General features: G+C 38.3%; 1 protein-coding gene across 1 annotated transcript in view; it reads right to left on the bottom strand.

Annotated features, from left to right (window-relative positions):
• The window catches only part of aff2 (AF4/FMR2 family, member 2), a gene marked incomplete at both ends in the record, with an annotated part of 166,634 nt that overhangs the window by 95,905 nt on the left and 44,971 nt on the right, over positions 1-25,758 (bottom strand). Inside the window, 3 exons of the mRNA XM_083891494.1 lie at positions 554-987; positions 2,535-3,213; positions 12,533-12,653. Coding sequence (XP_083747620.1) covers positions 554-987; positions 2,535-3,213; positions 12,533-12,653 — 1,234 coding nt within the window. The remainder of the gene's footprint in view (positions 1-553; positions 988-2,534; positions 3,214-12,532; positions 12,654-25,758) is intronic.

The following is a 25,758-nucleotide window of genomic DNA, read 5'->3' as shown; positions in this document are numbered from 1 at the left end:
TGTGCTGTTCATTTTCTGTTTGCTCCAATCAGTGTTATTTGCTTTGTGAAAAGTGTTATTTTCATTGACACAAATCTTATTCCATGTGTATAACACATGTTTTTAAAACACTTCCCCCTTAATTGATGTATATTAAATCTCTGCTATTTATTGGATGTATTTTTTTTTACTTTTATTTATCCTTCCCTGCATAAAAAATTATTACATAATAGAATAATAATTATACATAGTACTGTTACACACTTTGAGCTGCATTTTACGTATGTACATTGTTGTAGTTATTATATTATTATGATTTTTTTATTATTATGATCTTTCCCAACAGCAGCAGCAGTGCTGTTTAGTAAACAGCGTATAATAATTTAATAGCATTACTGAAAGGATATTCATAATGACTTGCTTAAACGCTATTATGGAAATGTAATATTTTATCACAACAATAGTCTTGGTATTTGATATAACGAGCACTTATGCTCATATTAAATTCTGATTTCAAACATCTCTGTAGAACATTGTGTAGTACATTCAGAGACCAGGTCACAGGTTCACTTACCTCTCCTGTGTGGTTCAGAGTCAGTTTTGGCAGTTTACTCTTCACGTTTCCAGAGTTTCCTCCATAAGCTTGAGTGCTGTTGAATCCCTCTGTGGCCACTAGAGGGGGTTTAAGCTGGGGAGAGTCGCTCGGCACCTGGTCCTGACCATCCATTGGTCGGACATACGCTGTGGGCTTCTGCTGCACTGCCACTGGCTTCCCTGATAGGCTGCCAGGTGGAAAGGTGGGAGTAGTTAGTCCAGATGTGGGCGTGGTTAGACCGGGAGTGGGCGTCGTCACAACTGACGTGGAAGCCAACGGGGACGACGGTGTTGAGAAGTGAGAACCTGTTTCGTTTTCGAACGGCGAGGATTTAAAATGGCCACCATTGTCTGTGTTAGTGGAAGACTTGAAATGGCCTCCGTCGATGGAGGAAGAGCGGAAATTTCCACCATCTGTGAAAGAGAAGAAGACCAAAAGAGAAAAGTCAATATTCACCAAAGCAACACCTGTTCTAGTAGAACATCGCTGTGCTCTGTGCTGTCGGAATCAAATGAATGTTGAATGCCAAAAACAAATAAAAAAATCCCTCTCACAGATGGATGGAGCCAATCATCAACATAACAAATTATGGGTTGCTGGGTGGTTTGGAAATCAACTGCTAGATGTGGTTATCATCATAAGTAGATGTTAATTTGGTGACTAAGCCTGTTTGTAAATAGCCAGAATTTCCATAAATATATATATAAAAAAGTCACCTATTTGTTTGTGTGAAAACCAAGTTTCATCAATCACACTCTCATATATTCCACGCTGCCTTAAAGGAAGAGCATTTATCACATTTTGAGAAATACACTCATTTATATTCTCCCTCACGCAAAAAAAAAAAAAAAGTTAAATGAAAAGATAGACATAAATCTCATCTCATCATCCTGTGCTAAACACGACCAGGAAACCTTCAGCTCATATCATCCAGTTTCGTCAATAATTATTAATTTGAGAATAAAACGTTCATGGTAGCTTAGCAGTAATTCTGAAATGCAGATTTATAATCTCAGACAGTGACAGTATCTCCCTCTTGATCAGAGAAAACTACAGATTTGTCATTGTCATGAATTTACGACACATAAATTGTTAGTCAGAGCCACTTTCTTCATAGCTTTGGTTTGAAATATAGGAACTTGTAAAAATTTTGTGTAACACGTCGAGAACGCCAATCATTGTCGAGATTGGGGCCTGTCTTTTTACCTCACGGGTGGTGTTTACTCGTGTTACTCACTTACTTGATGATCCTGCAGCAGCAGTTCTGAGTGAAATGTCATGCATAGTGTGTTAAAGCTCACATAGAGTGGTCCTGTTGCACATATATGTTAGTTATGGAGGTCTACTTACATACATTTACCTATTTTTATGGTCAAAAACCTCCTAGTTGCTGTAAACGAGCCGATAGGAATCTCTCTTTTCTGATGCTGTTCCTCAGCCGCGATATTTCAGACGTAAATCTCACACCCAGAAGACATAGTGTGTTGTGATTGGCCAGCCAGTGTAGAGCCTTCCCAACTGTCTTGTGATTGGCCAATACCCGGAAATGACATATTCAGCACACCCGCTCTCAGAAGCGAACCCCCCCCCTCTGGAAAGGTGGATGCACTGCTACTCACGACTCCCCGCCGCAGTCCCTTTTATGACTTTGACCCGGAGTCAGAAGACACTGTCGCTCGTGAAACACCTCCACAACGGACGTTATTCTTCTTCTGCGGTTCAATGTACGCAACCGGATGTGCCCGGTTTCGATTCTTAATCCATTTTTGAAGTCTATGAATCGATTCAGAATCGTGGATGATTAGAATCACGATTCCTATGTGAATCGATTTTTTCCCCCACCCCTATAGTGAAGTCTGTCCAACTCACTACTTGCAGCTTTAGCTTGTTATATTATGTGTTTGTGTTTTTAAACACAACAGTGTGATATCCAGTATGTCATCGTGTCAGTGAGGTTTACCTGGTAGAGTAAGGGTTTTAGAAGGATGGGCCGAGTGCCTTCTAGAAGAAGAGGAGGAAGAGGAAGAGGAGGATGAAGAGGAAGAAGGGCTCGAATCTCCTTTTAGACCTAGTTCGTCTTTCAGGGAGCTGAACAGTTCTTCGTGCCTTTGCATTTGATGTTCCTCCAGTAAGCAGAGCTTCCCTCTGCCACTGGTGGCTCCAGCAGCCTGGCCCTGACCGCTCTGGCCTAAACCCAGAACGTGACCTGCTGCTTGCGAAGTCTGCCCGTGTCCTCCTTTTGACCAGTCCATGGAACTCCGTGACTTCTTTGAAGTCTGATGTGTAACTGTCGATGTGCTCGATGATGACGATGATGATGATGATGTTGTCGAAGTAGGCGGCTGCATGGAGGTGGAAGATGAGGAAGCAGCGTTTCCCGTCCTCTTGTCCCCACCTGCTTCCTCTCCTCCTCCTCCTCCTGCTACTCCTCTTAGGGTTTCATTGAAAAGCTGTGCCTCCATGGTGGGTCTGTCTGTCGTCGAGGTGGTTGGGGTTTGCAGGTTGTTGTTTGAGCCGCTGCCTTTGGGGATTCCCACCAAGTGGCTTTGGTTGGAGTGGCTGGTTAACAGGTCTTTCATTTCTTCATAAGAGCCCAGCGTGTTCTGGACTCGATTGGCCAATGCATCACCTTTATTAGTCTGAAAGGAGAAAGGAGAGAACAAAAAGGAAAAGAGGGATGGAGAGAGAGAGAAAAAGACTATTAATTATGTCCTCCATTATACCATTTCTCCACACTTAATGAAAAGCCTTTTTTTTTATTCAGCTAGAGTGGAGCAGTGAGAGATGGATAGGGTGACCACTGACCAGCCATCAGGATGAGATGATTAATTAAACACATGCCACACTTAAGAGGGTCCAGTCCAGGCTGGAACAGTAAAATTAATGGAGCAGGAATCATTATTAGCCTGACCCCACATTCTCCAGGAGTCGTCAGTTGGAGGACAGCGTGGCTCTTACTGATATACGACAGTGTAACAACTTGAGCTGCTTCATGGTTATATGCTGACGAGTTCCTCAGAATAACTCGGGAGTACCTTTAGTGTAAAGTCAGTGGCACAATTTTTTTTCATGATGAAACTGTATGATTTGATCATTTGGCATTTTTTGAAAGGACAAGGTTAATCAGCGGTGAATTCAGCACTTCTATATTTGGAGCCAGGTTCTTACAAAAAGTCATAAAGAAGAAGGAAGACGAAGAAGTAGAGGAAGAAGAAATTCCGTTCTCTGACATTTTCTTTATACCAGTGTAACAAATAGTTTTGCAACTATTAATCACGAGGACGTGTGAACTCTGGAAGATCTAAAGTCTATAAATAAAGTATGACATTTCATAATTCATGAATTATTATAAAACATAATAAAAACAGTGAGAATCCATGTATCATTGTCTCTTGACAATTTCCCATACTGAAACCATATAGTTAAAAAAGTAAAATAAAACAAAAAGTATATTAAGTCGAAATATTCCATATTTTTCTTACTAGTTTAAGATTTTTTTATATAAATTACAAGTACTTATTATTATCTAACTAATCATTTAGCCTATCCATGTCCATGTTATTCCTAACACTGAGCGTCCACTTTATTAGGTACACAGGGCACAAATAAAGTGTCATTCAAACTCACTTTACAGTTGGAAATCACAATATAACACATTTTTTCTACAATTGCAGTATCTTAATGGCTTAAAATAGTGTAGGTGAGCTACTTACACTAAATGTGGAATAGGTCTGTCAATGCATATGGTTATTTGATTTACAATAACACCCACTGATAAGAACTGGTAGTAATATTTTCGAATTGCTGGTCATAAAGAGACAGTTCTCTCTCTCTTTCTCTGTCTCTGTCAGAGAATTAATCTTAAGTGTACACATCTATGTCGAGGCTCTGGCTACTAAAAACATTCCATCTGCTACATTTTAACGCCCACAGTGGATCTATGCAGAGTCCTGAAACACAGATGTTTGGGAAAATTGCGAGCTCCGTCTTTGAGGCTGCGTGTGACTGGACAGGCAGTAAAAGCAGCTGCATGCATTTACTGACTCTTATCAGTGAATGTTTTTTTTTTTTTTTTTTAATTCCCCGAATAGTTAATTGATTTGTACATTGACTTTTCATCTACATAACTTATGGCCTGGTCGGTAAATTCAATAGGTTTACTTGTTAAAAGTAAGGTGGTTGACAGCAGGCGGTCTGCTAATCACCCGTGTGGAGTAATAGTGTCAAATACAGCTACAGCAGGTGAGTCGCTTAGAACCTTTATCTGAGACGAGGTGAAATTGCCTGTATTTGGAGAGGTTAATGAATTCATGAATAATGAATTCATGTTCATAGGGAGTAGCAGAGTTATATATAATGATAGCAATGAATAATCCCAGCACTGACTGTAGCAATGCAGGAGACCAATCGTGTAGATGTATGTGAGGCTGTTGAATTAAATTAATATTTACTATAATCAGAAGTAAAAAAAATATAAGCACACTCTGTGTACATCACTACATTATGAAAATTATATATATATTCTTTATTCTTGACATCTGGAGAACAATAGATCTAACAGTTTAGGCCAATGACTAAATAATACTATAATAACAGGCATGATTCCACTGAGGAGAGCGTTTTGTGGATTGATGGCACTTTTGTTTTGTTTTGTTTCAGGTATTAGTTACACAGTTGGAACAAATTAAATGTGAGCTGTGAAACTAAAAAGAGAAAATATTGAGCATCTTGAATCAGCAGCTCTGAGAGGTTGTAAACACCGCCGGCGACGCGGCGTGCTGAGCTAATTGCTAAAATTAACATGCTAACATGCTCACAGTACCAGTGTTGATAAGAAGTTGTTTATCAGAGTTACCGTAATAGTTTTGTATATATTTGCATGCTAAATAAAATGCTGAATGCACACTACAGTATGTGATTTCTGCCACTAGGGGATTCTCAGTAACAAAACAATAGCAAAAGACCTCATTTGCTGATGTCGGGAGGCAACGTGGGAACATGGGAATGGTTGTCTAGTTTGGTTCATCTGTGCGTTTGGGTTTTACGCAGAAAACTTCGAAGGCAGCGAATGACAATAAATACAATACATACAATAAAATTACAAAAATAAAGACAAAAAAACGACTGGCTAACCAATTAGCTCACAATGTGATACGCTACACGTGGTCCACGATACAGGGCCAACACACCTGATTCAAATGGTCAGATAACGAGCTGTTGATAACGAGCATCTGAATCAGGTGTGTTGGAGCAGGGCAACATCTAAAACACGTGTCAAACTCAAGGCCCGGGGGCCCAATGTAGCCTGTGAGTGATTAATTGGTCTTAAAAATGTTAAATGTGTTAAAATAGGTCTAGAATGCTTTAAGGCATGTGTTGACCATTAACTACATTTCCCACAATGCACAGCGATTGCGTTACCCGCAAAGTGACAGCACCGCCACTAGATCGCAGTGTATCATTGTATTTGCATCATCCGACGAGTGAAATTGAATAAGTAATAAATACAGAAAGTTATTTAGCAATATGTTACGGAGTAGTTACCTTTATTTTACATTAGTGTTCCCTGAAGACCAGGGGTTGGGAAACACTGGGCATTAGCCACAAGCCATACATCATGATATATTTCTTCATTTATTCACAACATAGTAAATAAAGTGCAGAAAGTATACGTATTGAACATGGATGGGGTATCTCTTAATGTAGCTTTCTCTGCCATTATCCCGCTGCTAACTCCCTACTTCTTCAGCCAGGTAACTTCCGCTCAAGTTTCCCCTCATTCATATGAGTAGCGCCACCACGAGGAGACATGAAGTAGTTACACCCAGTGTGTGAAAATGTCACTTAAAGCATTAATTAAAACATCGATATTTGCCACGTTATATCAATTATCATATAACACGAGGAAGGACGACGATATATCACCAAAGTGATATTTTGACACACTATACACTATAGCTAATATTTCCTTCCTCACTCTGAGTGGATGACCTCTCTAAAGGCGACCAAAATTAAAACAGTCCATTATACCTTGAAATGTTAACATATCAACAAGATATAAAACATTAGCGTTGTCATTGTTTGATAATTAAATGCAGAAATGTTACATATCACATCTTAACCTACAGCTGAGCCTGGTGTGGTTTTAAGTATTTAGTCATAAATAAAGGTCTGTGGTGTAAAAGCCCATCACTCACTAAAGTGACAGGGATGGTAACGCAGATGATAATTAGATTATTCAGGCTGGATTACCAACTGCTGATTAACGCACAGCCATAATACTTCATGCCTTTTTTTAGTTTTTTTTTAACATTAATTAAAATAACAAACTGATTAATTGACTTACTTTTGAACTCATGCCAGTTAATCTAAATACCCATATATACGTTCCCTCCATTTGCGGGGGATAATGGAGGTTGTGTTTCACTTGAATTTAGTGACCAAATCCCCAGGATTATCTAGTGGCGGAGACATAACTTCTACGTTATCTCTAAAGCACAGTTTTAACAACCGCTAAAATCGATGGCCAGATGAGACTCTTAAATTTGCACTTAATGTGCTTTAAGAACTTTTAGAACTCCGACTAATAATGCACGGCAACGTGCACACTTCAGGAGAACGCACACAGTCTTCAGTGAGCGGGAGACGTTTGATGAAATAACGGCGTGTAATTTGTTGTAGGATTTTTACTCATCATGGCATAATATTGGTAGAGGACCAAAAACCACAGCCTGAACGTGTCTGCCATAATTACAAATCACAGGCTAACCATGGATTGAGATGACAAATCCTTATGCTTCTCTGTGCCACAGAAACGTCATCTCAAATCTATGTGGCTGTAAATACATTAATTTTTTCTCCACAATCAACAGTATCCATCTTTTTTTTTTTTGCACTCGAGTATGACGGACAAATTAATCAAATCAAAGAATCAAGCTTCGTTGACATCCACCATGGAGGTATATGTTTTCACTAGAGTTTGTCTGTTTGTCTGTCTGTTAGCAACATAACTCGAAAAGTCACAGACGGATTTGGATGAAATTTTCAGGAAATGTCCGCAATGGGACCAGGAACAAGGGATTACATTTTAGGTGTGATCCGTAGATGCTATCACTACTTTTATCGCTAGTAGTGAGGTCTGCGCTCTCTGATTGCTTTTCTAGTTTATTAATGATTCATACAAGAAAGCAGAGAAATGCATTCAAGCATGGGTGGCAAACATACGGCCCTTGGACCAGGACTGGCCCACCACAGGGTCTAATCTGGCTCAAACTCATAAATACTACATATTTCAGTTCCAGATACATGTGACTAAATGTTTTGTGCCTTTATAGATCCACTGTGATCCGTAAATTACACATGTGTAAATGGTAAATTAAGCATAATATTCTTGAAATTGCACTTATTTCTCTGAGGAAATATCCAGTTGTTCATAATATGTTTTGTAAATAGGTTATTATGCTATTATTTTACTGGTCTGGCCCACTTGAGAACTAAAATGAGTTTGACATCCTTGCATTAAAGTAATCTTAAATGATGTCATTTCTGTTCACACAGTTATCATCACACTGACTTCTATTCGTGTGGACAGCCTAAACAAAGTGTTATCCATAACCTTAACCATAACATAAGGTTATGGATAATAACTTAAAATCTTAGACCTAAATATAACCTGCGTCTAAGAAATGAGGTTCTGCCTCATTAGTACCAGGTTTTGCTTTAATGCCAGAAAAGGTCCTAAAGAGGTGACAAATACAAGCACTCACACACACACACAAGATGGCAAGCCAAAGTTAGCTGTGAATAAATTAGCCCATCTCTTCTCCATCTCAGGCTCATGAATAAAAGATGGAGTGGCTGAAGAGGAACAGAAAACACATTTACAGAGAGGCAAAATGGAAAACAGAGGAGAGGGAGAGGATGAATACCTGCGTGTGTGTGTGTGTGTGTGTGTGTGTGTGTGTGTGTGTGTGTGTGTGTGTGTGTGTGTGTGTGTGTGTGTGTGTGTGAGTGTGTGTGAATAGATCATACCAAATAGCTGCTAACAGCATAACGCTTTTTAACAGGATTAGAAGAGGGATTAGCTAATAGCTGACGGAGAAAATGAGTACTTTAGAGTGTGACAGACACATGACACATACAGCACTGTATACAGGTGCAGAAAAAAAGAAAGAGGCTGATGGAGGAGAGGGAAAAAAGGGATTTTAAAAAATGAAGAGGAGGGGACACGGAGAATGATTAATGTTCCATAAATCCTGTGTGATAATGAGAGAGGGCTGATGTAGATCTTTAAAGGAGTAGTGCAGTAAGTTTAGTCAGCACTTAGAAATAGAGGAAGTGCACTGAGGGCGTATAATTCAACCAAAGAAGACGATACCTTCACACAGTGAGTGATTTTTACATTTTAATTTTAGCAGGAACGTAGTGGAAGACTTTGGAGCTTAATCGCACTCAGTAATTCAGATTTGTCCTGTAATTTTTTTTTTTACCTGCTATCCAATTTATTTATCCCCCTCTTAAATTAATAATTGTAATGTGAGAAATGTAGCATCATAGTGATGAAATAAAGTCCTGGAAGAATAAGTGCTGTATCCAGAGAAGGTCAAAGTTTCAATGCTGAGACAATAATCTGCAAACTTTAAACATAATCTAGTCCTTTTTCTTTTTTTTTACTTCTGTCTTTATTATGTGTGACTGTAAATCCAGTAACAATTGAACAACAACAAAAAAATATATTTATGATTTCAGTCACATAGTGTATATTATCTCTACTTTTTTATTTCTGTTCCTGCAACTATTTTGAGCCTTGGTTCTCACTGTCGTATTCTCAAACTTTTTATAGTGCCATTTATAATGCTGTTCGCCTCTCAACCTGAATGTTACATTGCCCAGAAGGCTCTACTGAGCTGGATTAGTTAAGCCTGTAAAGGGCTTTTATTGAAAGAATAGGACTACTTCTGTTGTTTCTGTGTAAACTATTTCCATATGTTGCCCTATCAACAACAAAAAAAAACAAGCCTAAATCTAAACATAAATGTAAGAAATGGTTGTTTCATTCCAAAACTAAGAGGAAATGTACCCCTGTAACTGTCTCCTGTTTGATGAGAGGGAACCCTAACCTTAAACTCAGTGAGTGCAAAAGGTAGGAGGTAAAAGCTTTTACACATTTCTCATTTGGATCTAATATTTACACAAAAATTAAGCTTAAAGGTGAATTATGTAATAAATCTAAAGCAACTGGCCTTAAAATAATCCTAATATGTCACAGAGACTCAGGAATAATGTTCATATAACAAACTGAACTCACCAACAACAACAGTACAGACAAAATATTCACATTAAAAAAAATATTTTGCGCAAATCATGTTTTGGCATGTGGCGCCACCTAGCGCCGTCTACCAATCATTGCAATCCGTAGAGTCTCTGCTGCCAAGTAACCACGGGTTGCCAGTTACAGTTCTGAGCTACAATTGCGGAGAAAACGAAACCTAAAAGACCTCGGTATTTTGAATTTGAGTGAAATTGGCGCCTTTAAGTAACAGCAAAAGTTTCTGAAATATATTGTTAGCCTAATAGCATAGTTGCTTTTGAAACGTCATATTTTTTCAAATATGACGTATCAAATTTGTTTTCGGAAAACAAGAAAAAACAAATTTTTTAGCAAGCAATTGCCAAAAAAATTACTTTGGCAATTATGCTATTAGGCTAACTATATGCACAGGGTTTTGCGCATCTATACTTTTCAGGACACTGCATTGACTTCTATTCATTTGGACAGAACAAAGTGTCTCCCTAACGTTAACCTAACCACACTTCAAATCTTAGCCCTAGACTTAACCAGTTCCTCAGTACCAGATGAGTACTACTGGTCCTGACAAGATCAATGTTTACACCACAAAGGATTCTTCAGTGGTATCAGTACACGCACGCACGCACACACAAACACACACACACACACACACACACACACACACACACACACACACACACACACACACACACACACACACACACACACACACACACACACACACACACACACACACACACACACACACACACACACACAACAACTTAACCTCACATCAGCACCTGTAATTAGTTGGAAACAATTATGTGGGGTACGGGGGCCACACAGGATTAGATTCATTATCGGCCTGTGCTGCCGTCGCCTCCTGAACCTCGAGCACCGTCGCAGTGAGAAGCCGTCGTGTTCTCTGCTTTGAGACGCAGCAGCACTTAAACTCATTCTAGCAAAGATTCAAAGCCAGCCCGTCCCAAGGTCGATACACTCGGCGGCATAACCGAGTGTTGGAGTGCCCGGCGGCCGCAAATGAGAGTTAACAAACCAAAATCAATTTTATACACAGGGGCCGTGGACTTCATGCATGGCTGGTTCACTTTCAGCTCGAGCTGAAACAAAGTGATGGCATCTCAAGCACTTCAGAGCAGAACAGGACCTTATGTTTGAGTACAGTCGCTCCCAAAGTGAATGCATGAGGGCGGATTATAACAGGCTGTTATGATCCATAAGCTATCATCAGCATTATCAGCCACAAAAAAATTGCCTTAATGTGAATAACAGCACAAAAATGTGTTGGTTGGCAATAACAATTCCTTTAAATTGATTGCTTGAATGAAGCAAAATAGTTTCACATGAGCCTAAATCATAAAGTGGTGCTGCGTTAAAGGAGAGTGGCCCATCCACGCTGATTAACGCCTCGTAAATTCACTCCATTTGCCCAGATGAAATTTTGGTGTCAGGCACGTATGTCCACTTCTCCTCCTGTAGAGATCAATCACAACTTAACAGCAAAATATAAAGCTGTCTACTAAACAGCGATGAGCGAGCGCGGCGCGTCGAGAAAGTAGCACTCAGAGTAAAGAAGCACAGCTTGTAAACAGTGTGTGTGTAATGTGCCGCTGACTGACTGGCTCCTGTTAACTTTGGTTTTAGTGCATGGATTTAAACAAATAAAACAAAAGTTGCCTTTCGCTCACTTTTGTTGTTCAAATACACAAAATGACAAATCCTTTTGAGTCAATCAAGTCAGCATCTAGTAAGAAAAAGAAAAACAACTAATAATAATAATGCAGAAGAAGAGAGGAGAGCTTGATGGGTTCACAAGCATACATACTACAAATTGTACAAATTCACTGCTTCATGAAAGATTTTGAAAGATTTAAGGACGTTTCATTTAAGCTTGTTTGTTTGTAAACAGTCCCAGCTGTGCACATGTGCTTATTTGCACATGTTTCTATGTCATATCATCAGCAGAAGAAGAGCAGAAGTTACGAGTTTCTGCTTTATGCTGAGAGAAGCATTTGGAATGAAAATATGTGATTAATAAAAGTCTATTGAATAATGTATCCACAGCAATTAAATAAGGAATAGTAATATTTAATGTACAGTCTGTGTTGGATATCAACACACACACAAAATTCATCCAAAGCATGTGGAATAAACAAAAGGAAATATAAAAAAATATCAATCAAATTTAAATATTAAAATTTTTTAATATTATTAGTTATGCAAAGGCCTTAAAATATATTGATAAACCTATCCTAGGATGAAAGTAAGAAGAATCATCTATTGTCTTTGTATTATTGTATAATTCTGAAGGCTCCTCCAAATGCAGCCTACAATGTGTCCTTCTGTCCTTAACAAACATCAGGTACATCCTTCCTGACCAAACCTGTCCCATGATTTATTGTGTAGCAGAGACACAATGTGTAAAAGGAGATCATAGTGGAACTAAACAAAAAAAACAACAGTACCAGACCTCAACTCAGTTAAAAAGCTGCCAACGACCACATCATCCAAAGTTGACCCCAGAGAACCTAATATTCAAGTGGAGTAACAGTACCTTGGAAAGTTTTCCTGAAAATACAGACTTAATTTGCAGTGGAGTAACTCTTTATCATATTACTAGCCATTCATTTATCAATTGCTCTTACTTTATAAGGTTCTCCAAACAGGTTGAATCCAGTTGAGAACAGGTCATCATCCTGTTGGACCTCCTGATTCCTCCTCTCCCACTCTCTCCTCTTCAGGGCGCTGCGCTCTGACTCCAGATGACTGGAAACACAAAGAGGAAAAAAACAAAAAAAAGCTTGTTAGAGTCTCACAGTGCAGCCGACACAGAAGCTGGCACCAAAGAAACCCACTGGTTTTTAATGAGTATTGCTAACAAGTCGCTTTTGGAAGTGCAAAGAGCGTTTGCTTTCTTCCTGCAGACTATCTGCGAAGAGCATTATAACAGTAAAGAAAGAAATGCTATTGAAGTTTATAAAAATACATCAAATTATACACACAGGAGGGGGGAAATTAGCAAGACAGCAAGAAAAGGTGGTTATATAAATCAAACATTTACAGAGAGAAAAGGACTGGTAAAAATATCAGAATATCTTTATTAACAAAGACGATTTTTGTGTACGAGAGTACAAATCAAACATTCAAGTGTTTGCAATGACACGTTCACTGAATTATGCACAGTAAGTATTTTTTATTTTTTTTGCTCAAGATTTTGGAATGAATTCAGAACAAGTCAAATTTGAGATTCCAGAGCGTAAAGCATGACACCAGAACGTTCTACAAACTCCAGCCTTTATCTGCAGCCAAAAGTTAGATTCAAAAAGAAACTTCTGTCTTGGGGTTGGAAGGATGACTGCAAGCCAACAACTGGCTCTCTCTGATCACACTGTAAAAGATGTTAATTATCTTTAGGTATTACCATAATTATTTATTTACCATAGTTTTCTCAAGTTAATTATCTTTGTCACCGCATATGACGACCATCTTTTCGGTCATTAAACACAACTCATCAAGTTTTCAAGAGTTAAACTTCTACTTATTTATTCTCTTTGACTTTTGAATTTTGTCCAAGTGGTCAACGTTTTGTAACATTGTAAATGGCTTATATACATTTTATATTTTGGATTTAGTGTGACCGTGGACTTGCAAGCAACAGAACAGATGAGGAAAACTTTTTATTTTCTTTCCATCATCTAACTAACTCATTTTTAAGGGACATATGTATGTATATATAGCCATATATATGCCATTTTATTCACGGTATAGCATTCAAATCTATTGAGCCATGGAGATGCATTTTTTGAATTGTTCCTCTTGTTTCGGGTCTTTATGCTGAGACGAGCATTTGGAATCAAAATATGTGATTAATAAATTTCTATTGAATAATGTATTGACAGTAATTACATAAGCAGAGGTGGAAAGTAACGAAATACATTTACTCAAGTTACTGTATTGAATACTTTTTTTGCGTATTTTGTATTTTTTAAGTACAATTTAAAATCAGGATTTTGTATTTTACTTGAGTACGTATTGACTCAAGTAGTTACTTTATAAATCCTATCCGTTACTGAGTAAAAATAAAAATTCAGCACAATGAAGACTTACAGGGGGAAAATATACACCAGAACCAGACGAATGATGATGTGATTAACACCGGCACTGGCGCGTGAACATAGAGGGCTGAAAATGTACACTACTTGAGTACATTTTCAGATGACTACTTTTACTTCTACTTGAGTAATATTTCGTCAAAGTATTGGCACTTTTAATTGAGTACAATATTTTAGTACTTTTTCCACCTCTGTAAATAAGGAATAGTAATATTTAATGTACAGTCTGTCGTGGATATCAACACAAACTCATCTAAAGCCTGAGGAATCAACAACGTGGAAGCATTTCATTTCTGTGGATAATAAAGCTGATATGATGTAAAAATCTGCGATTTGCAGGATATTTTCATTCATCAGTGCTTTCCTTTTTTAACGGAGGTGAAAACACTGGCAATTGAACTCTTTATGTGGGCAGTGTTTATGACATTCTGTACACGCCGAACCAAACCGCGCTGTAAAGGCCAGAGGCGTTTAGAGTGAGGTCCAAACATCTGAGACCACTTTCATTCAGGATAAAGGTCTAAGGACTTTTGAACCTGTCATGGCATAATTGGACGGTTCTCAATAAAGTCTGCTTTTAATCTTCAAACACTCCTACGCTCCTGTTTTGAACTCTGGCGTGTTGATAGCGATGTTTTGCTCGAGGGTTTGTTTCAAGATGGGCTCTTTTTGGCATTTAAAGTAGGAGACGGCTACTGTTAAACAATGATAGGAGCGACTGGAGGCCACGCAGAGCGGTCTACGGGGAGCGGAGGAGGTGGTGAACCCTTGGTTTTTGGGGTTCACTTCCCCTCACATAAGCATGTATTTTTAGCAATAAATAAATAAAAATCATACCGGCCAGTTAACAAATGCACCCTGCCCTCTTCATCTTCTTCACTGGCCTCCACTGAGAGAACTACACGCTGGCAGCCACATTTAAATTTAGCACAAAGTAATGTGTGTGTGCATGTGTGTGTGTGTGAGCGCTGGTTTTATTGCACGAGGCTGTGGCCTGCTGACCCAGGAAAGAGCATCCTGTTTTATCACTTTTACTGTGGAGAGATGAGACAGGCTGGATAATTAGTGATCAACACTATTAAAAGGAACTGTCTCTTTTTTTTCCCCTCTACCAGACCTCTTTTTACATTTAGTCTATCAGCTATATGTGAGTGGGAGGAAGGAATGGTGAAGAAGACGCTGTTAGGGAAAAGGGGGGGAAAGTAAAAAAAAAAAAAAATCATGGAGACCCATGGGAGGAAAATAGCGCAATAGACACTTTCTTTAAAAGGAAAGAAAAATAACAGAATAATGAAAGACGGAGTGGAGGGATGAGGAGACGGAGGTGGAATAGAAAGAAAGGAGGAGCAAAAAAACAAGAGAGCAGTGGGAATAACAGACAAAATGACTGACAGCGGTGTGTGTGTGTGTGTGTATGTGTGTGTGTGTGTTAAAGCAGTATACGTAGATGTGATCATTGTGCCGGCAATGCTGCTTGACATGTGCATTGTTTGTCAGTGCAGAGAGATAACTGACAGAGCTGTCACCATCACACACACACACACACACACACACACACGCACACACACACGCACACACACACGCACACACACACACACACAGCGCAGCAGTCCCATGTGAAAGATCACCGTCTCTGTCTCTCTCTCTCCGTCTGTCACATGATACATTCACACGAGGGGGAATCAGGTCAAAGCAGGTAATTAACACATCCAGGATTAATCTCCCAGTGTGTGTCAGGGACAGAGAGGAACAGGACCTGTCACATGCTGGTTAGTCTGTTCCTTTTACACCTCACTGAACTCTTTGGAGGATTTTTTTTTTTATATACGGGCAGTGCAGCCACAGCGCCATGGTCAGTCAGGTCAGCGAGAAACTTTACAGCCACCTGCTCTAACACGACTGTTGCCCTCTGTGCTGCTGTGGAGCAGTGTGAAGGCTGATGCTGTTAGGCCCAGCTGTGGTTTGAGCACTAACAGTAACAGCCTCAGCAGATCACATTTCACTCTGACTTTGAACTAGGGCTGAATGATACTGGGAAGATATTTAACAGTTTAACACCGCGCTGACGGCACACTTTGCATTGCCGTAATCACGCAGCGGTTTGTGACATCGGAAAAATTCCAACCGTTTCTGAAAGCTGAAGAAGGTGCACGTCAAAGCCAACGTGTGGTTATTACGGTAATTTCACTCGCGCCATTTCAGGAAGCTGGCGAATCAGCGTCTTTGTCAGCTGAGAGGAGACAGTTGGAAAAACGCTTAGCCATAGTTTGCATTTTTTTGCCTGTTTTTGGACATTGAGACAAATATTCAAACAAATGTTATTTTAAATAACTATGTAATATCATACTTATATAATATAATTTCCAATTAATACACGATTTCAATATGCTGCAAAGTGTAAGTAACTGCCAGATATTTACATTTATTCTGGAAAAATGGCCAAAAGCACTTAGTTACAAGACGTTTTCTGGCCCTTTTATTGTTAAAAAGCAAAAAGAAAAAAGTGCAGACATCATTTTGAGGCTTAGGTGCTAAAGGGTTAATTGTAATTTCTTTGACATATCATGATTTGAATTTGCTGTCATGTTTTCAAGGTTGATTTTCAGTTTAATATTCACTCACTGTGTGATAAACAGAAACACCCGATGCAGCATCAGTTCAGTTGTTTTTTTGTTATTGCAAACGAGCATTTGTCAACACTGCTTCAAGCTTCTTTTCTTACAAAACTCTTCACAGAGTCTGCGTTATCAACATCCGTCTGAGTTCAACAGTTCATCGTCGCCTCCGAAACACATCCTACATGTCTCACTATCAGCTCCTTCATCCACAACACTGGCAACAAGTCTCAGTCAGGAGGACAACACACTGTCACTCTGAGACTCTGAGCTACAAAGTACTAACAACAGAGACTGTAATATAAAAGATGGGTTGTCTTTAAAGTTTGAATATTTCTTCCTCACAGTTAAATCTACATTTTATTACAGAATAAGATATCTGCACTTAATTGAGTGAACTACATTACTGTATATTGTAACAAGAATAATTCAGCAATTCAATTACATTTAGGCTTTCTGTACATTTTCATCATGATCCGCAGTGCTTGAAAATGCAGAATCATAAAATGTAGAGCGGTAGAATAAGAATTAAAAAGAAGAAAGAAAACTGCACTCAGCTGAGTTTGAAATTACTGTTATTATTTCACTTTACTGTCATTTTTCTTTATATTACTTTCATAGATTTCAATGTGGCTGCAGCAAAAAAAAAGTATTCCATCATCAGTTATTTTAATTGAAAAGTTTTAAAACCAATTCATTTGTACATGTACCATAAGAAACTATGTCAATATATGTTAATATTAACTAGAATATCTTTCAATGCAAGGATAAGAATATTATTAACTAGGGGTGTGAATCACATTGTAGCTCACGAAATTATGCGATACTTAGTCCACGATACCAATAATATCACGATACGACGATTCTGTGATAATCAATATATCGCAAGACAATCATACAGCAATGCATCACAATATCTGTCCAACTGAAAACGTCCATGAAAGGTTAAAAGTGCAGGATTTCTCTATTTATTAACAACATGGAGAACATAAAGTCTATGTATTGAATAGGGATGGGAATCGGTCGGTATCGGTCTGATACTGGTCAAAACCACTGGATCGGATATCGGAGGGATAACAATATAAAATCACTCAGCAAAGTCTGTAAAAATCAGCAGAAACATTTTAGCTGAGTCATGATTGGGCTTTTTATGTCTTCTTTTATGGGAGAACATGTTACATATGTCTTTGAAATGACTCAGCACAAATTAATTTACCGGCTTCATAGTTCATAAATGGTCTAAAATGATTGTATCGGACTCATGTCGGTATCTGCAGATACTCGAGTTTGTGGTATCGGTATTGGACACAAACAAGTGGTATCGTCCCATCCCTCTTCTAGTAACTTCTGCTTACCTCATTCATTTAAGCAGCACCACCATGAGGAGACATGAAGTAGTGACTCCTGGTGACTGAAACTAGCAGAGAGCAGAGTTTCCTTTTGAGTGCCTTCATTTATTGATTAAAATATCGATATTTGCCCTGGTATACCATTTATCGTATTGCACGACGATTTATCACCAAATTGATATTTTGACCCACCCCTAATAATTAACCATACAGACTACTATATAAACCCCAGGTTAGAAAGGAACCCAACAAAATTGAATTAATCAAAGGTTATTATCATCGTCAAACAACAAGAATCATTATACAGTTTTATTAAACTGCAGCCTTTGTGGTTTGTTTATTGCGGTGTTTGAAATATGTGGCTTGGAATCGAGGGCCACATTCAGCCTTTAATAATGTGACGTTACTACAGAGACGACAGCTGGTGTGGTGGTTTGTCTGCTCTGCTGATGATAAAGAAACACTTTTTTTTTTTTTTGGATAAAATGAAAACAAAAGACAGATGATGGACAGATGGATGGATTTGGTGGGGATTAATGGCAGCAGTGATATCGGCAGTGGGCAAACTGTCCATGTTGATATTTTCTGTGAATGAAAATGTAGCAGTGGCACTATTTCCTACCTCTTTGCTGTCCTCCCGTGTGTGTGTGTGTGTGTGTGTGTGTGTGTGTGGAGGTGTGTGTGTGTGTGTGTCCTGAAGTAATGCTGATAGCCAGAGTAAGCGCTGGGAATTTAATCTCAGCAGAGCTATGCTGTGCTCCCCTGATAACTAAATACACACACACACACATACACACTCACAGTCTCTAACACAGCCTCTTTCACTTTTCACTGCACAGTGTATCAGTATCCACTCCACTCCACAGCTGCTGCTGCTGCTGCTGCTGCAGTTCCTTTTAGCAGGGCATCGAACCTGCAACTCTAGTGGAAACACACCATCCCTGACTTGTTGGATGGAGTTTAATCAGAGGGAAACTGAATGGAATTAGATTTGTGTCAATAGTTAAGCGATTTTAAAGAAATATATAGCATTTTATTGTTTGAAAAGTTGTTCTTTGCTCTCTCCGATTTGTTCTTTGCGATTCTGACCATGGGGCCTTAGGAAGCTGCCTGCTGATTGGCTACTGAGTTTTGTCACACGCTTGGAGTCGCTGTCCGTCTGGAACTCGTTCCTCAAGTTTTCTCCATCAACATCCAACAAAATAGTATATATATAGTATCTAATGTTTCCCGCCTAAGGCCTGCCCATGGGCAGAATCGCAAACAAAAAACCACGCCGCAAAGAACAAATCAGGGAGCCCAAAGAACTAAGTGTATTTTCAAACAATAAAATACACTATTTTTGAATGATTAAATCAATATTTTATTTGCTTCATGAAAACTGACCCAAATCTAATTCCATAAAAATGAACTACTGCAGCTCTGATGTTGACAGGACCGACAGGTTCACCTTTGAGTGCGACACGGTGCAGAAATTGTGGCATTTGGCATTATAATTATTACACTCTATGTAATGCCAGTACAAACTCAAAGCCATCTCCATCACAGTGCACAGCTGCAGCCAGATGTTTGAGGCTGGAGCAGTGGACTGAAATGTTGAAGTGTTGAAGTTTCCGTGTTCCCAGTCGTCAGTGAGAAGAAAGCTCTCCTGCCTGTAGATGTCATCGAGAGAGTTCCCGGTGCTGCTTCATTGAAAATCTACTGGAGCCTGACTGTGTGGACTCGTGCTGCATTTGTGTCTTTGGGGAATTACTGTCAGAACAGTTCAAGGCAAATCGCCTGGAAATATATTTTAACTCATTTGAAGCCATCAAGGCATTTAAGTTCTCTGCACTCAAGAGTTTCTGCAGTTAACACCGCGGTGACATTTTACACATCAGATTCTTCCCCTCGTGAGATGAAATGTGTAGATTTCAAGTGAAAATGTGTATGTGCAGTCAATGAAACCATCGTGTTCTATTGTGTTTTTGCATTTAAGTTTATAAGGTTAATTTGGACCAAAGCAGACCGCAATTTTTTAACTGAGGCAACTGAATGAAACTCAACCTTTAACATGTTTTAATGAGAAGTGAGGTGTTTTCATATACGGGTATATAAAGTAAGTATGCAGGAAAGTATGCAGGAGCAGAGAGAAAAACCAATGCAATCTCGCCTTTCTCCATCAGCCTAGACCTTATTATGTGGACTTGTTTAACTGAGGTCATCTGCGCTGTAACGTAAAATAAGATGAACCTGACTGAACTTTTCATGCTTGACTCACACTGGCTCAATTATTCACAGCTGACAGTAACATGTTTATGTTGGTTAGCTCTCTCAGCCGACATCTTTTATGGTTAAATCACTTTATATGAGTCAGAATTAAGGTCTTGACCAGAAATTACCTTCAGATCTCTAACACTCAGTTAATCTCACCATCCTCTTTGCCCAGTTTAAGCCAGGTAATAATGCAATTATAATGTAATGGACAGATAGTTGGTCTTTATAATATGTCTTTGAGGCAAAATAAAGCACTAATTATACTCTACAGTAGGGGTGTCATTTTAGTTCAGTGGCCACATACACAGCACCATTTGATCTCAAGTGGGCCAGACCAGTCAAATAATAACCTATTAACAACAAGCACTCCAGATTTTTCTCTTAAGTATCGTTTTATAAATCATATTATGAACAACCTGAAATTTCTTGAGAAAAATAAGTGCAATTTCAACAATAATATTATGCCTAAGATAACCTTTACATACGGAGCCCCAGACATGACATGAGGAAAAAAAGAATTAGTGCACGAATAATATTAATAACATTCTCATGAATTACTCAGGATGGACCCGAAGCTTCGGCCCTCTTCGCTCGCTTTACTTGTGCAGCTCTCCATGGTAATTCATGAGAATGTTATTAATATTATTATTTTAGAGCGCACATTATACCTATTTCTCTCCGTGTGTGCATGGGTTTTCTCCCACAGTCCAAAAACATGCAGATTTGGGGATTAGGTAAATTGGACATTCTAAATTGACCATAGCTGTGTGTGTGAGTGTGAAAGGCTGTTTGTCTCTATAAGTGTTCCTGTGATGAACTGACAAATTGTCCATGGTGTGACCCTGACTTTCACCCTATGTCAACTGAGATTGGCACCAGCGTCCCCCACGACCCTCATGTGGAGGATAAAGTGGTAGAAGATGGATGTACATTACACCTATTTCGTGGGAACAAATCAGTATTTTGTGCTCACATTTTACCTATTTAGTGGGAACAAATTAGTATTTTGTGGCCACAAATTTGTAGTTTGTATGCAGATTTTACCCATTTTGTGGGAACTAATTAGTATTTCGTAGCCACAAATTAGTATTTTGTGTGCAGGTTTTACCTATTTGGTGGGAACTAATTTGTATTTTGTAGCCACATATTAGTATTTTGCTTGCAGGTTTTACCTATTTTGTGGGAACAAATTAGTATTCCGTGGCCATAAATTAATATTTTGTGCGCATGTTTTACCTATTTGGTGTGAACAAATTAGTATTTCGTGGCCACAAATTAGTATTGCGTGCGCACGCTTTACCTATTTCGTGGGAACAAATTAGTATTCCTTGGCCAAAAATGTATATTTTGTGCGCACGTTTCACATATTTGGTGTGGACTAATTAGTATTTCGTGGCCACAAATTTGTGTTTTATGCACACGTTTTAACTATTTCGTGGGAACAAATTAGTATTCTCTGGCCACAAATTAATATTTCGTCCACACAAATATAATTTTTTTTTCCCCATGTCCATGGCTCTGTATTTACAGGTGTCTTTATCTGAAAGATATAATATTCCACATAACGATTAGATTCTAATCATACATTTTCACAAATTCACCCTGGGGGCTGGATTGGACCCATTGGCGTGCCGGTTCTGGCCCGCGGGCCATACGTTTGACACCACTGCTCTTCGGTATGACGTGTTTCCTTCACACGCTTTAGGTTATTGTTACAGGAAGTGTAACTTCCTTTGTTTCGTGTTCATAAACCATCAAACAAGATGGTAAAAATCTGTTTATTCTAGTTTAATCTATTGCTTCTAACAATAAAACGTCACTAATAATTAGACTTTTCTCTCTCTGGTGGTTTTATAAAAAATTTCTCATAATTTTTTTTTTTATTTAACCTGCACTTAACTAGGCAACTCATTTATGGATAAACCATAATATGCTTACAGTGTGTGTGTGTGTGTGTGTGTGTGTGTAGTCAGGGCAGGGGGTAGACTGAATGTTTTGGAATGGCAGGGAGAAGAAGTAAGGGGGATGATGAGAGGAGGAGGAAGAGGAGGAGAGGGGGAAGGAGAGAGGAATAGCTGTCAGGCAGCAGACAAAAGCTTTGTTTGAAGTGTCAGTTTAACGACGCTGTGTGTGTGCGTGTGTGCATGCGTGTGTGTGTGTGTGTTCATTTAGACCACATTATACATGAGAGAAATATCAGCAGGCTTTCCTGGATCGACACACACAGGGGAAGAATATCCTGAATGCCATCAGTATATTTATATACAGCTTTTAGTCTTGTGCTTTATAGACGAGTGGTAAGAAAGAGGAAAGTCCGAAATCACACTGCTTTGTACCTCTGCGAGTGTTCAGCATAAGAGCAGGTATTATAATGAGACACCGCCTTCAAACACATTGTTACCTTGCAGCTCTGTTTTCATGCACATCACACAAACACTGACACTGATGGATAGATAAATAGCAGGACGGAGCGGGAATACGACAGTGACTCTGCGGCTGCTTTGTGCTTTTCTTGTTTTATGAGCGCAGGAGACAAGATAACGATGACATAAAGACGTATAGAAATCACACAGTATGTAAAGGAGTTACTTATTTTCACATGGGCACCTTTTTAAGGTTTATTTTCCCACTTTTGTCTACATTTAGTACATTTGTGATCACAAATTTGCCAAAAACAGTAAAAATGTACAAAGGTCAGTAAGAGCCACGAGTACAATATGTGGAAGCTCTTTAAAAAAATTATATTTTTAATGCTAAAATATAATAATTCTTGTTATCCATGAATGTTCAACTTTACTGATTTGACAAAAACAAAAACAATACAAAAAAATTAAAGCACATTATTATTTATTGATATTTAAGATGTCAAATTATAGTTATTTAGCAGCATTCCTGAACAGAAAAATTTGTTTTAGTGGTTGAATACTATGCTTTAATCATTTCTCAGAGAATTGGGGATACAAATTCAGTTTATAATTTGCCAAATAAATAATAATTTAGTTTTAAACAAGTTTTCAAAGGTTATATTTATTTATAAATATTTATGTTTCTGCGTTTTTATGACAGGTTGTCTAATAAATGAGTTAAGCACTGTATAATTTAAATTTTTAAAAAATGTTTAACTTTTAAACACAGTGAGGTGAATTTTAGTGGCATGTAAAATCAGGTCAAAGATGCCGATGGATGACAATTGACCCAGTCAGGATAAAGTGAAGTATAAGATATAAAGGAAACATTTCAGAAAAAGTTTAGTTTCTGTGAACGTATAGCCCTTAGTGATAAGGTAACATTTAAATTTGAACCAAAACTCATCTTCTACTGCTTTATCCCCCACGTGAGTGTCATGGGGGGCTGGTGTTCTTGAATCGATACTTAATTTGGATTCCGACCCAAGTGGTTGATTTTCCAGAACTTTTACTCACATGGCCATGAAATAAACTTTAGGGTTCTGAAAAACAATAAGTCCACACTTCTCAATTGCAACCACACCACAGACCAAGAAAACAAGGGAGTCTGTGGGTTCTCAGTTTGTATTCTTTCAGACTCAAGTTGAGCTGTAGCTCACAGTCAGAGGTTGAAGCACTTCATGCTTCTCTGTTTACACTTCTCGCTTCACTTAGAGGCGACTGTATATTCTACGGATCAACAGTTCAGGGTTTTTCAAAATCGAAATCACAATTTGAATCAGTGCTTCGTTTATTCTATTTATTGTATTTTTGTAAAATGTGTCTATGAACCTTACACACTAAACATCAGGTCTGCATTAAACACAATAATACAAGATTATAGAACTCACTGCTGTCAGATGTGAGTGACATAATGAATGTTTATACTTGTTTATACTGTAAATATCAACCACATACTGTATTTATACTGATAACTCTTTATAATGTACATTCTATTTTATAGTCATATTTTTAATATCTTTCTGTACATTCCCATTATGTGGAAATGCTTGTTTATTATTGATTGCCTTTATATTTACTGTCTTTGCTGCAGTGACAATGTAAATTCCCCCACTGCAGGACTAATAAAGGACAATTTTATCTTATTTTATTCAATCAAATCGGTTGGTCTATATTTTAAACAGCACTTTTGACAGTTTTCATCCATTCATACAGCACACCGGGGATCGAACCCCAACCTTCTGCTTGAATGATTATGCTAAAATTGGTTATTGTTCTTATTAAAAATGGACAGCTCATATACAGGTGTAAACCTGTGTTTAACAAAAGTTTTTTTTATTTCTGAATCTTAACAGATGTTATTTGTAACTTCTGTTCCATTTTAAGGAGAACACTGACTGAGATTCATATTTTCTTTTCCCGCTGCAGCTTCCCTCAGCGTTGACTCCTGGCTACAGAACAACCAGCAGTAAGGTAGGACAACAAAGCGCTCACCGCACCACACACTACTGCTCATGTAACACACTGCACTGCACTGAGTGCACAATGACTGCAAGAAACTCACTTCTATCAACTCCCTCTGAAAAATCAGAGAACAAAGTTCAGAGAGAGTGAAGTAAGAAAATCATCCTGAAACTAAAAGTGAGTGGGACACAAATAATAGAAAGATTAAAGAGGACGTGTGTTCACTTTCGGGGAAACACTGACGATATGTTCTTTAGTTCCTTCATAACATCAAACTTTATTTAATTAATGAATATTCTTGCCCAATACCTTTGATAATTGTTGCTCCACAAAACTTGAAGTCACACAATCCTTTTAAAATGTACTTTGAAAACCAGCTCTGTAAGTTACACTGAATCATCCTGATTGTGCTAGTTTTTCTTCATTTAGATAATGAATGAATTTGATTAACTGTTAACTGAGGGAGAAGATATTTAAAATGTGCTTCCTCTGAGAGAGACAACAGGAGCGCAAGAAAAGGAGGTGGTCAGTGTACGCTTCATATATTTATTTATTTTTGTGTGCTTGTATTTGTTGCATAAAAACTGACAGGACCAGTAGTCCTCATAGAGACCAAAACCTGGTCCTAATGAGCAGAGGTGGAAAGTAATGAATTACATTTAATCTACGCGTTACTGTAATTGAGTCGATTTCTTGTGTACTTGTACTTAATTTTTTAAATTATACTTTTACTTACTGTAAGTATGTTTTTTTCTGGAAGTACTGTACTTCACTACGTATTAAATCACATCCATTACAGAGTATAAATATGTCGGCCTGAAATAAAATAAATATAAAATAAACCACATACCGGAAAACTTTGGCAGTGAATGATAAGGATACTTCAAAATAGTGGTACTTTTACTTTAGGACTAGAATATTTCAGTACTTTTTCCATCTTTGATAATGAGGCAGAATCTCATATCTGAAAAACTGGTAATTTTAAGGTTAAGGTTAATGAAGGTGAATGAATGATGAGGACGAATGAATGATAAGGACAGGTGAACGATGAGGACAGGTGCACGAATGATGATAGGTGAACGATAATGATAGGTGAATTAATGATGAGGACAGGTAAATGATGAGGACAGGTGAATGACTGATGAGGGCAGGTGAATGATAAGGACAGG

This window comes from Microchirus variegatus (assembly GCF_963457635.1).
Source record: "Microchirus variegatus genome assembly, chromosome: 6".
In the NCBI taxonomy this organism is placed as follows: domain Eukaryota; kingdom Metazoa; phylum Chordata; class Actinopteri; order Pleuronectiformes; family Soleidae; genus Microchirus; species Microchirus variegatus.
The sequence above is the reverse complement of the archived record's forward strand: the minus strand, read 5'-3'. Positions and strand labels throughout refer to the sequence as shown.